Source organism: Phoenix dactylifera, chromosome 10, assembly GCF_051530095.1.
Source record: "Phoenix dactylifera cultivar Ajwa chromosome 10, Ajwa_hap1_PhDact_Kaust_v1.1, whole genome shotgun sequence".
In the NCBI taxonomy this organism is placed as follows: Eukaryota; Viridiplantae; Streptophyta; class Magnoliopsida; order Arecales; family Arecaceae; genus Phoenix; species Phoenix dactylifera.
This window is the reverse complement of record NC_143199.1, coordinates 8375359-8388354: the sequence shown is the minus strand read 5'-3', so window position 1 is coordinate 8388354 and position 12996 is coordinate 8375359. Positions and strand designations below refer to the sequence as shown.

The following is a 12996-nucleotide window of genomic DNA, read 5'->3' as shown; positions in this document are numbered from 1 at the left end:
GTCTAATTAACGCAATCACGTGATATGTTCTTCCAAAAAGTCAAGGTAAAACCAAAACTTCTTTATTTTTTTATGAAAAGCTCAACTTACCAAATCCTCAGATCAAGATTCCTTTCGGGTCTCACCAAAGACATGGTCTAGGAAAACAAAGCACATTAAATGGCATCCAATTCATATAGGGTGGTCAAATGCTGCCTGCCCTCTAAACTTCTTAAACAAGCATTATCTTAAACACTAATCCTCGCCTCCCCACAAAGAGTTGACATAGATTGATTTCTTATAATAATCCCCCTTCTATGACATGAACCTAGAGTCGTTTCTTTTTTGCTAACAAGGACAAAACATCACTTGCTGATATCTTGTTCGTGTTTGGAGCGATTACCATTAAACAAGTTGGCAATAGCACAAACACACACAAGTGTAGACTTCCAATGCTTTGTCATTAATTCTCTGCGAGACAAGTGAATTTTTCAAAGAACTGTAGCTTTCTTCCTAGCAACATGTTGTGTCTTTTCTCCATCGGGATCCCCATGCTAACCTAATGGATATATCATTGTTGGAACCTAATTTCATTTGGGTGGTTTTCCTCCATATAATGGAAGATATCTGATTGCCTAGTGCGAAGGAGAGAAATAAGGGTATGCTGTAGATACGGTAGGCTTTGGGGAATGGAGGTTAAGGTTATTTTATTCCCTCCAAGCTAGGTTATTTTGACTGTGGGCTATAGGAAGTGGCTCAATGACCTCATGGCTCTTGGCCCATGTAGACTAGTATATGATGGCGAGGGGCGCTAAAACCAACGAACCAACCAAAGACTTCGAATTAAAAGCTTTGAGTCTTCCTTAAGCTTGGATGCATCGGACTGTTTGTTGCTCTCCCTGGATCCATGCATCTGGGACAGGAACAACAATATCCAAGTGAAAGATCATCCAAATTACACTACAAGAAAATGGGGTTTTATCGACTCTTTTTTGCCGACGCCAGCCCCAACATATGCCGACGCTTTTAGAAAGTGCCGGCCATAGACGACGCTAATTAGCGTCGTGGTAGATTGTGGCCTAAGACGACGCGTATACGCGTCGTCAGAACTCAAATTCACAACAAGCGGCGTCCCTCTCCTCCTTCCTCCTCTCCGGCGATGAACCGTACATATTAATAATGTGTGGGTGCGGGTTGTCGTCGGCAGTGAGAGAACTTCCCTCTCTCCGAAGAGGAGCGCTTCGGGAATGCAGGAAACGGCGCCAGCCAGGATTCTTCCTTGGCTAGAAAACGGGGAAAAGGACAAGGAGACGCCATGGCCCCTCTCTCGTCGCTTACAATGCCGATGCTTCCATCCCTTCCCTCCTTTAAATCTCCCCGCCTTCGAGTTCGGAGATGCTCCAAGAACCCTAGTTCTCGGCTTCTTTTCGGGTTTCTTGTCTTCTCTAGGTTCTTGCCGATTCCCTCGCTGAAAGATCGAACTAGTGCATTCGCCGGAGGCGCGGAAACCTAGCTTGTGTTTCTATGTAGAGATCTTTCGGCAAATAGTGCTTCTTGTTAATATCTCTTAGGCTTCTTGGATATGCTCTAGAAATATTAGCTCTCCGGATCCCCTAATATCTTGAACATCTATTGTGTCTGATGGTAGATTTGCTGGAGCTGAGTTCTTGCTGCGGAAACCCTCGGAATTGAGACGTTTTGTGGAGGAAACGCTGTAGCTATTGAGGTACGACAGACCCTCGTTTGAGGTTATTGCTTGGTTGTCTTTGTGAAATTGCAGTCGTTGGTATGTGCTGCTTGTGAGGCCGCAATCAGAGCGGAAAAGATATGCATTTTATTCTAGGAAAAGATATGCTTGTGAAATTGCTTGGTCATCTGTTCTCTATTCCTCCGTTGATTTCTCTGCTTCTCTTTTGTGTTTTCTGTTATATTTTTCTCTTTTATTTGCTTTCCCTTCTCACTTCTTTGAGCTTTGATGAAGCTGGTAGCTTGTGTAGATGGGGCATCCGTGTGAGGATGGTTTAATAAGAGATCCCTTTTGGGGTTATTGACTTCTATTATCTTGTCATTTGATGTTTTTCCCAGTGGATTTGCAGTGATAGAAATGGGTTTTCTTAGTCTGCTTTGGGTTTGTTGTGAGTTTTAGGACAAGAAGGAAGGGCAGGTTGCAGAGGAAGCTGGGACCAATGAAATCGATGTCCATGGTGATGCTGGGAGGGAAGAAGACGATGTGGTGGTGGAGATCTATGCAGAGTTCAAGCCGACAGATCACCCGCTCGAGCCTCCGGACGAGGACCCACCTGCGAAATGGCCAATGCCCGATTCTTCCCTTCTGAATGTAAGTGGCTAACGTGTCCTAATAGAGACCTTTTTCTTGCTATTTGTGACTGTATTTATCTATAAAATTCCCTGATTAATGGTATGATGACATGTTGTTTGCCCGTATGCATGAGATATTGGAATTTTTAAATTTTTTTTAATAGACTTGGATTATGGCGACTTCAAATGATACTAGGACTCGTATATGTTCATCTGGAAGTGATAAATATGAGACTGTCAAATAAATTTCTCCATATTTAATAGAATATAAAGGGTACTCAAACAGGAAAGTCTTTGCCTTGGGCTTTTCTTAATCAGGGGACCTAAAATTTGAATGGAGTCTAGAATTATGATGATGTGGGACCGTCGAGGTTAGGATTTACTTGGAATCATTTTTCTTGCTTGGAATTTAGGTGTGTCCTGCACATTAGGGGGAAAAAATTAATACTACATTGACTTCTTAGTTTCAGTGGCCCTGGTCTAGGTTGAGTCCTGTTAGTTAGGAAACTGGCAAGCTGGTAATAGATTGCTACAGCTTGCAATTAAGCTTGGATCGGTATTATATTGCGATTTCAGTCTAAAATCATAAGAAGGCATGCGAACATGGATGATGATGAGATGTTACAATTTTTCATATCAACTATCCTAAGAATTTCAAGTAGTTTTGCTATTTTTATTCATCTTTTTTGGAGTTTGAGAGAGAGATTTTGGACTTAAGGGTGCAATTATCTAGGGAGGAAGACAATGATGTTCTCTAGTTCACTATTCCATGTATTCCTTTGCTCGGTGGTATCAAAGCTATACTTGGTGCATTGTGGACCCCAACTAGGAATACTATTTTGATGAAAGAACTTTAAACCAGCAAAATGTTTCTTTAATAGATAAGATGTGGGCATCTAAGTGAAGTTCCTATTTGGTCATGACTCTGGACCTTCTTGACAGGACCAACATCCTTTGCACCAATAATTGAAACAGCCATCGGCATTGTAGATAATAGTGGTGGCCAATATCATGTTCTTCTTATAATAGCAGATGGACAGGTCAGCTATTTAAGATGCTTCTCTTTTCAATTTTTCGTTGTTATTTTTCCTATTCGTAGATTTTTATTTTCCCTATTCGTTCTTATAAAGCAACAATTGACCTTCAACTTTTGGGGTATTAGGATGATGTTTCTGATTCATGATTCTGATTAAACAATGTTTCTACTGTTCAAGTTATTTCCTTTTTATTCCCCAGTAAACGAAGAGGAACACCAGAAATGACTGCTCTTCCTCCACCAATTAAAAGTCATGGTTCAGCATATTCAAATCCAAAATACTCACACTCAAGTAGCTCGGAGCAAGGTGCTGGAGTTCATAAAAGGGCGTCAGCCATTCCATCAGAGAGTTCTCTAGAAGAGAAACAAGTAAATAAATTAATTTACATATATGGTTTCTCCTTTTTTTTTGCAGATTCCTGAGACTTCAAAAGCTCATAGAGATGATGATGATGGAGCTGAATCCCGTCCTTGATACCTTCTAGACTTGTATATGTTTCTTATTTTGCAAAGTACATTATAATTCTAAGATATGACAATTTAAATATTTCGAATGATTTGAATGTTTGTGTCAATGTAAATGTAATACGAGTTCATATTGTTATAATGTGTTTTTATAATTTACATTCGTATTTATATTTTTTTAAAAATAGCAATCCCGACGCTTTAAAGCATTGGTAAATAAAAGTTGTGGTACGCCTACGCCGACGCTTTAAAGCGTCGGTAAACTGCCTACGCCGGCGCTTTAAAAATACATTTGCCGATGCTTTAAAGCATCGGCGAAACCCCAGAACTGGGCATACTTTGGGCTTTCCTGACGCTTTAAAGCGTCGGCGAATGTCGTTTTTGCCGACGCTTTTATTAGCGTCGGAAAAGCTCTGTTTTTGCCGACGCTTTCTCATAGCGTCGGTAAAAACTTTTGCCACTCCGGTATCGCCGACGCTTTTGCGGCGCTTCTGTTTGCGTCGCGGAAACTTTAGCCGACGCTTATAAGCATCGGTAAAGATTCTAAAAAGCGTCGGGAAAGATAAATTTTCTTGAAGTGAAATGAGATGGTCTTTAATTTACAATCTAGAAGCAATATCCTTTTCTTTTCACGAATGGAATCAATACATTTTTCTAATTCAAATTTTTATGGTTTTTTTTTTTACAGAAGACTTAGAAATCTTTTATAACACATGAAAATAAACATAACTAAAAGACAAGCTTTCTAAAACTAGACATAACTAATAGAAATAAATATAAAAGAGCTAAACTTTTATAGAAGATAGATCTCGACTGCTACATCAACTTGCTTTTTGTTGCTTCGTCTAATTCTTTCAAAATTGCAAGATAATCAATCAAAATCTTTCTTGAAAAAAAAAATTGATTTGATCGGATCAATTTTGGAACTCAAACAAAGGAATTTAGGCATGATCACTATATGCTTGGCCCCATTTAGGAGAAATGTCACATCATAAATCTTGAAATGTCATCCGATTTGGAAAAAAATTATCTCAATTGGACATCGTAAACCAAGTTATGACTTCTAAAACTTTAGTACATGACTTAGCTTTTTCGATGGGATTGATCTTGCTCCTAGAGTATGTCCAGCCCTATCCATAGTGGCCAAAATAGTCTACATCGAGTCTAGTGATCCTTTTGGATCATGCATATATTAAAATAAGCCTTGCGCCACATACGATATGGGTGGCAGTGTTTAATGCCGCATTATCATGATCCTAGGTCATGTACTAGCCAACCATCTTCTGGCTCAACCTATTGTAGCATAATATGGTAGTCATAATACCATCTTTGATCAACATTTGATCAATTTTATGTAGAAAAATAACTTTTATTTATGCATGATTCTAAACATGTGATAGCATTTACGTTGTGAATTTTTATGAAGCCTAACTCTAAACCCAAGGCAACATGTAGCAGCTATTTAACCACAAACACAAAATTTAGGGAGAGGGGAAAAAGAAAAAAGAAGTATTCTCTTTAGAATAGGAGGACCTGGAACTTTGGTAAGTTTTTAATTAATCAGAAGAATTTAATTTAGTTCTTAATTGTAGTGGTAGTTTTAGCCTTTATTAAATGAGATGCTGGATTGAAGGACATCAAGCTATCCAAAAGTGGTCTTCTTTTCAAACATATAATATTTTTCAAAATTTATTTTTTCTAAAAATAAGGATTAGATTTCAGTAAATGAAAGTTGTCCTTCTACAAGTTTTATTGTACATTCACTGCTCTTAGAATGACATAGAAGCATTTTTTAGCTCGGTAATAGTAACAGCTTTCAAAAAAAAAAAAAGTTTGCTGATAATAACAAGCTTATTTTCATCGGAAAAACCTCTGAAAAAGAAGTTGGGAGCCAGAGTGTAGACTCAATTTATGAGTGTTTAGTGGCTTTCCAGTAACTTCAATAATGATAAATGATTGACTAAAACCTAAACAGAAATAAGTAGAGTGGTTATAACTAGTCTTCAATTTTTTAACAAGTTAAATTAAGTAAAAAATATTATTGCTTATAAGAATCATAATAACATAAAAGGTGCAAATAACATGCATTTTCCTAATTAAAAAAAAATAATGCACACTGTTACGGGGATAAATTATATCCTATACTGCATACACTGTGGTCATGCACCATGCCAATCAGCTCGTCTCGTTTCTATGGGCTAATTATGGAGACGAGTGTACGATGAATAGAGCCGACGAGAAGAGGATGAGGTGAATGGTGTGGTGCACAGCCACATAGTGCACATAGTGTAGGGTATAATTTCTCCTATTATAGTAGGCAGAGATACTAACATTTTTAATTAGTCTACCTAACATCACAATGGCACTCCAACTAACACCCCCCCCCCCCCCCCCCTCCTCTCTCCTCTCTCTCTCTCTCTCTCTCTCTCACTCTCTCTCAAAAGATAGTCCTGCAGAATCATTCTTGCACATCCTCCAATATTCACAAGACTCGATATACTGTAAGATCCCTTCACTACTTGGTCAAGCACTAATAGCTAAACCCAATTCACAAACTTATGTCTATAGATTATAATGGTCTAGTTGCTTTAAAATTTTTAAGACATAAAGGTTGGGGGTAGTGCCCCTCTTTAACCAAATACCAAAACCACATAGGTAACGAGGTAGGTCCATATGGTGTTGTGTCAATCCCATGGGATGATAAGAAAGGAGACAGGATGTAAAGGAAAAAAGCTTTCATGTCTCTTTGTGGACAAATAGACTTGACATGGAATGCCAATCACAAGGCAAATAATGTGCTGTTGGATGAGAATAAGGGCCTACAACTTTCTATTCCATCTAAATGATTACAAGGAGAGAAGTTAAGAGAAGAAAAGAATGGACATTAGGATTTGAAAGAGTCAAAACTATGACTTGTTTGGATTGCAGGAAGAATTTTTCTTCATAGAATATTTTTCCTGAAAACCTAATTTCTAGAAATATAATGTCTGGGAAAATAATTTTGGCATATTTGGTCGACTATAGAAAAATAGTCATTCTAGAGTGGTTTAAGTTTAGTTGAGCATCTACTTTCTTAAAAAAGTTATGTAAAATATCTATTATACCCTTAATAAAGAGAAAGATTGTATCCAGAAATTTTGATGGCTTAAGGCTAGTTTTGGAAAAAAAAAGCATCCCAAGTGTCAACCAGTGAGAAAGTAGCTTTTCTATGTCCTCATAGATTTTTCTTTCCAATGAAAATGCTACTTTTTCATCTTTCTTTTTTGAAAATTCCAACCAAACAAAAATCATTTCTTTGTTTTTCCATTTACCACACTTCTTCCTCTTCTTTTTTTCTCCAACCAAACGAGTCCCTAGTGTTAAATAGATCAAAAGATACAAAGGAATACGTCTACCACCAACCAAATTATCATCATTGAATGTATGGTGGTGGTGGCATCCTTAGTGGTTGGAGAAGCATAAATTTCTTGCATCAAAATTCCTTTTTCCCAAAAAGAATGCATATAAAAAAGAGGTAAAAAGGAATCCAACCTTGAATCCCATTTATTTACCTATTTATTTCATCTCTCTCTCATACACAAACCTCCTCTAGTGTCATTTTCTTTTACATAGTACTCACAAGCAACACAAGAACCAACCTCTTTCACTCCACACCAAAGTCATTTACCACACCAACTTTTGCCCTTCATGTTAGTACTTGATACAATTCTAGCTTATCCCTACACAGTTCATTCTTCCAAGGAAACAAAAAACCTCCTAGATACACCATATCCACCCGGCTAAAGTTGCAGAACCCAATAGGTCAAGAAAAACACAAATTATATAAATCTACCCATCTCAACAGAAGAACTCCTCTCATTCCGCACACACCCCCCAAGAAAATATATATGTTCTCTCACATAAGAAAAGACTAAAGAGGAGGAGAAGAAAAGTTAAACTACAAGAAAGAGAAGAAGAAGAAGGTATTGAGGAATCCAAAATTTGGCAGTGTTCTCTGTGAGTAATGGAGCTCTTCCCATCACAGCCAGATCTATCACTCCACATCAGCCCACCAAATAGCAATCCCACACCAAGTTGGAGTAAGGCAGATGAGAACATGGACTTAGGGTTTTGGCAAAGAGCCATAGACTCTACCACCACCAACCACCACAGCATCACCACCCTATCTATGGCAAAGGCTGAGAAAACTGCCTTCGAGCTCTCCTTAGCCCATCCAAGTGTCACAGACTCCACCACCATGAGTAACAATCTCCTCCAACTTCCCCCCCACCACCACCACCCATTAGTCCATGAAGGCTACCACCAAGTTCTTGGCTTGACGAGGCCTATAAGGGGAATTCCAGTATACCAACACCAACCTAATTCCTTCCCTTTAGTCCCACGGCTTCAGCAGCAACACTTGTGTGACTCCTCCTCCACTACTAGTTTCGCTCCCTTTGTGCTGCAAGGCGCATCGCGATCAAGATACCTGCCATCGAGGTTCCCTTTGAAGCGGAGCATGAGAGCACCGAGAATGCGGTGGACAACCACACTCCACGCCCGGTTCATCCATGCCGTCGAGCTGTTGGGAGGACATGAGAGTATGATATCCCTCCTGTACTCTTTTTTTCTTGAATTTCTTGGTATAATTCTTAAGAGCTGTTTGGATAATTCAGATGAATCGAATGATCTTAACTTCCATCCGTAATCATTTTGTATTGCTTTGGTTTTAGGGGCCACACCCAAGTCAGTTCTTGAGCTCATGGATGTCAAAGATCTCACCTTGGCTCATGTGAAATCTCACTTGCAGGTGAGGAAACTCTCTAATTTCGGAGGACTTATGTTGCTCTTGGGAGATAATTTTTATTTCCTTTTCTCTTTTTTGTGTAAATAATTGAAGTCTTAGCTTTTCTTTTCACTTTCTTTCTTTCGTGCTTATTGTTCCGTGTGGTTCTTAAACTAGTGCTGTTTCTCTTCTTTTCCTTGTTTTTTTCACAACTTAGTTAATGTGGAATCTCATCTGGAAGCACTGAAACCTCTTGTTCTTTAACGATCGGATATCGGTTTTGGTATTGCAGTTCATGGAGGAAAAAAGATTACAGGAATATAGAAAGGAACTCTTTCTTTTCCTTGTTTCTTTTTCCTTGCTCACTACAATGTCCTTTCCCTGACAACATTGCTTATAACCTCTTAGCCACTCTCTCTCTCTCTCTCTGTGGGTTATGCAAGTATTGTAACAGTTGTGTAGCAGCCTTTACACATGCAGCAGAAAGCATACTACTGGAAGGTCAAGGCAATGAAAAGCACTGTGCTAAATAACATGCTAAAGACTCAAACTTAAGTTTTAAGAGAAGCAAAAGTACAATGTATAATTATTTCTTAAATGTTCATCCTCTTAAAATCTCTTTCATAGATTTGAAGTGCATAAACAGTTATGATTTATTGTAGACAAAAATGTCCCAGTTGTTTGTTTAGTGATCATGATATCACCAAACACATAATTATATGATGGATGGATGCACCTTAGAACCATAATTATATGTATTGAACACACAATATGTGTTTCTAAAACGAATAATCCAAGATTCTATATTTTCTTGTTTCCAATGTTCTATTCTACGTTCGTTTAGTGATCATGATGTCTACATAATTGTAGATGTATCGGACCATGAAGAACACTGATAAACCAGCAGTTTCTCCAGGTATTGCAGATTTTCTTCTTTCAAAATATTGCCTAAATTTCATTCTTTTATGTAGTATGTAACCTTATCTTATAATTTAAATAATTGCTTTTGCTACTGTTTGTCCTAGGCCAATCTGATGGGTTTGAGAATGGATCAACTGGAGAAAGTTCTATTGACAATTTGCTTATCTGCAACATACGCAGAGCAGAACCATCAGTACAGCATGGAAGGCCTTCTACACACCATGGCACCAATTACAGTGGTCAATGGATCAATTCTTCCAGGTTGGAAAAATTCCTTTTGTTTAAAAATTCTTTTTATAAAGATTAGATATGTTTTTATTGAAAATATCTTGATAAGATACCTATGGACCCTAAGACCTGACATAGAGAGGATCTTTTCAGCAATAAATTCATGCCCAAGCACAAATATTAATGGAAAAGGAGAAAATTGTTGTCCTTCAATTTGTGGTGCAAAAAAAATTTTTTTTTTCTTATTCTTGACCAAGTCAAAATATGTGATTCATTATTACCATTTAATATGTGATTGGCTCTAGTTACACCTGTGGTTGCATTAAATGCGCATCACAAGAAGGAAAACATTTTTCCACAAAATATGTAAACATTGCATCGAGAAGTTTAGGTCTTTACATTAATCATAGCTTGCGGGAATGAGAAATAAGGTGAAATACATCCGAGGGATGATTTGAGTAACAAAACCTGGAACTCTCGTATTCTTTTGTAGCAGTTAATATTGAAGTGTGGAGATGCACCAAAAGGCAAAAGAACATCTTCATAATTTTAGAGGAAAATGGTATATTGGTACTAACTATGTCGATGATGAAATTTTACAAACTTGAGCCTGTGGGGTATTTCTCTATTTGACCTCGAAGCTATTGTGGATTAAACTAAGAAATTTCATCTCTAGATTTCTGAGTTCATTTTGCTTTCCTTCTGTCACAGATCTCGCGTCTCATTTTTAATTAATTTATTCTCATTGGCTTATTTGTCGGTGCACTAGCATTTAGTTAGCATAAACTTCGAAGAGCTTTCTATAAGATTTCTCTTCTTCCATCCTTTTCTTTGCAGGAACTATTAGAGGAGAAGTTAGACATTGCCTATATGGGAACCATATTTTGTGTCTGTCAACATATGTTTCTTAGTTTTAGGTAGTCCCCTCTGCTAAAATTCACAAATTAATAGAGAAAAGGTACTAGATTAAAGCTGAGTTGAATGTAAAGAATAAATGTTAGCTGAAGGGAAGTTCTTCTCATATAGGGCTAATGAAGTATGTGCAATTTCTCTACGGCCATCGGCCTTTTGCACTCATGGACAATTTAGCTTTTTCACTCTTTTTCTTATCCCACCATCAATCTCCGTCCAGGTGCTCACAAAAAAGGCCAGATGTTGTAGCTTTGTTCAATTTGTCCTGGATCAGGTGAACAAATGAGCCTGCATCATGGTGCAATGATCCCTTTCAGCAGTTCAAAAGGACAGTAAAGAGGCCATATCTCTCCTCCATTCCAACACAAAGGCCTATTTGAAAAATCTATTTCAAAAGGGACAACTCTAACTGCGTGTCTTCCTTTAGAGGGGTTTCAAAGGCTTGCAAAGGGTCCCGCACACCCCATGAGCTTTAGACCTTGGTGCAAAAGCTTAGGACTTTGAAACTTCCTTGCAGCTTCCTCTAGTGGGCAATGGATAATCACAAATATCTCAAGTTCATTTCGATCATGACAAACTAATAGTAATAGATTGCTTTCTTTGTACTATTTTTTATAATGCATGAATTTTCACTGACAGAGAGTTTTTAAAATATTTTTGCAGCAGGGGAGGCTGGTCTAGTGGTATGCCAAGCGATTCAACCACAGGGAGCATACATTCCTTCAAGGTACCCACTAGAAACTTTTTACTCACACCTTTCACTTGCAATTGATCCATCGTGGAATGAATGGGTTGGCAAGGAACAAATCCAATGAACATTTGAGAAATGTGCAGATGATTGACCACTGGGTTAAGCTAGACATAATGACCGTCGCTCCAAATTAGGAGATTAAATCGATAAGTTTAAATTTAATGTACTTCCCACTAAAGTTCTACAATCATGAGCCATTTTTGGCAATGACTGGCACAATACCTAACTTTTTTTTTAGTTGTTGTGTTTTTTCACCAGGATCATCTATGATAATGGAGTAATTAGTAGCACAAAACTTGGCTAATTTTTCACTAATAAAGTCGAAAGCAAAAAGAAAGAAGGAAAAAATTGTCATTGTGTGCCTTGGAGCATGGAGATACTCTGGCTGAAAAAATTCTTTCTAAAATCTTCGTTTTTTATTTCTAATGCATAGGGAAAGAGTTATATTATAGGGTAAAGTAATGGCACGCAAACATCACTCAGTGATAGCCTTGCCTAAGTAAACTCAACCATAAATTTTGGCAAAAACTTTGCTTTCCGTGGTTCTTTTTAAATCAATGCTTTCCAAATGGACTTAACACGTAACAGTATTTGTCATTGATGCTGATGGTGAATGCAATAAAGATGGTATAAAGTGCAGCAAGTCTCTATTTCTTTTCCTAAAATTTTGCAGAAGGACATGCAATCAAAAAGCATCGAAATGTTATCAGATGTGAACTCATCGTGTCTCTCGGAGACAACTAGCCTAAGAGAGCCCAGTCTCGAGTTTACCTTGGGAAGACCACAATGATTTAAAGTGCTTGCTCACAACAAGAATTTATCATCTGCCACGAGCATCCTGTGCCAACTTAAGCATCACCAAAAGGAGGGAAAGAGAGAAAGACAAGGAGATTATTGAGGCAAAAGGCAAGCAGAAGGAAAGAAAGGGTATGTGTTCAAGTGTGTGCAAGCATGTCTTCCATGCCATCGGTGAGAAAGCCTACGCCTGTGCTCTACAAAGATATGGAGTTCAATTCATTCAAAATTCTATAGAGAGAGAAGGTAGTCTTCTCTTTTTACAGTCATTAAAGCACAAAAGGCCAGGATTTTCTTTTCATTCTCATGCACGTGCACGTGCTTTGCTTTATGGTTTTCCAACAAGGGGAAGACAATGAAGAGACTAAGCACCTACATAGATCACAAGGATGGTTATGTCTTATAACATGAACGAAATCATATTCAGTTCAGCATTGCAATTTCACTTGGGATGATTCTTAGCAGCCGCATACCTTAAAATGAGAGATATGAAGTGATTATAGTCATGGTCTCATTAGGTAATGTCGCAATATTCATGCGCAAATGGCTACAATATAATTTGTCATCAATGATCAAGTCATGCTTTCTCAGGATTCATGGTATCTTTGAAATCAATAATCCACACTACTCATCATCATATATGCCTCTTAGAAGCCACAAAATTTAACTGCTGAGTTCTTTATCATGCCTCCTTACAATGCATCTTCATTTTAGAAGGGAAAAAAGGAAAAAAGTTCTATTATACCGTATAATGCATTGGCAAGAAACATGCAAGACAGTTGTTTTCTAGTTAATTTGTCGGTAATTTTACATGGTATAGATCTT

General features: G+C 37.9%; 2 protein-coding genes across 6 annotated transcripts; both read left to right on the top strand.

Annotated features, from left to right (window-relative positions):
• The first annotated feature begins 1117 nt into the window (after positions 1–1117).
• On the top strand, positions 1118–3944 carry LOC113461423 (uncharacterized). Of its 5 annotated transcripts, none has more exons than XR_015969251.2 (4): positions 1118–1705; positions 2126–2317; positions 3241–3338; positions 3535–3936. XR_015969251.2 is itself a non-coding variant. In XM_088705350.2 (3 exons), exons 1-3 carry the CDS (start codon positions 1807–1809, stop codon positions 3807–3809), a joined length of 444 nt encoding a protein of 147 aa, XP_088561476.1. In that variant the 5' UTR covers positions 1739–1806; the 3' UTR covers positions 3810–3944. The 5 variants fall into 5 exon arrangements, 1 of the variants encoding a protein (XP_088561476.1); XR_015969252.2 differs by having other exon boundaries at positions 1121–1505; positions 1628–1705; positions 2126–3338; positions 3535–3930; XR_015969253.2 differs by lacking the exon at positions 3241–3338 and having other exon boundaries at positions 3535–3938.
• Positions 3945–7498: 3554 nt separating this feature from the next.
• On the top strand, positions 7499–12635 carry LOC103698027 (putative transcription factor KAN2). The gene is made up of 6 exons (XM_017840799.4): positions 7499–8379; positions 8512–8588; positions 9435–9480; positions 9590–9746; positions 11289–11352; positions 12050–12635. Exons 1-6 carry the CDS (start codon positions 7803–7805, stop codon positions 12164–12166), a joined length of 1038 nt encoding a protein of 345 aa, XP_017696288.4. The 5' UTR covers positions 7499–7802; the 3' UTR covers positions 12167–12635.
• The last annotated feature ends 361 nt before the right edge of the window (positions 12636–12996 follow it).

Coding starts and splice junctions, on each gene's coding strand:
- LOC113461423 (XM_088705350.2), top strand. CDS start 1,807: ATGCATTTTATTCTAGGAAAAGATATGCTTGTGAAATTGCTTGGTCAT. Junction 1,999..2,125: donor GGGGCATCCGTGTGAGGATG/GTTTAATAAGAG, acceptor TGTGAGTTTTAG/GACAAGAAGGAAGGGCAGGT. Junction 2,318..3,749: donor CCGATTCTTCCCTTCTGAAT/GTAAGTGGCTAA, acceptor TTTTTTTTGCAG/ATTCCTGAGACTTCAAAAGC.
- LOC103698027 (XM_017840799.4), top strand. CDS start 7,803: ATGGAGCTCTTCCCATCACAGCCAGATCTATCACTCCACATCAGCCCA. Junction 8,380..8,511: donor GCTGTTGGGAGGACATGAGA/GTATGATATCCC, acceptor CTTTGGTTTTAG/GGGCCACACCCAAGTCAGTT. Junction 9,481..9,589: donor TAAACCAGCAGTTTCTCCAG/GTATTGCAGATT, acceptor TGTTTGTCCTAG/GCCAATCTGATGGGTTTGAG.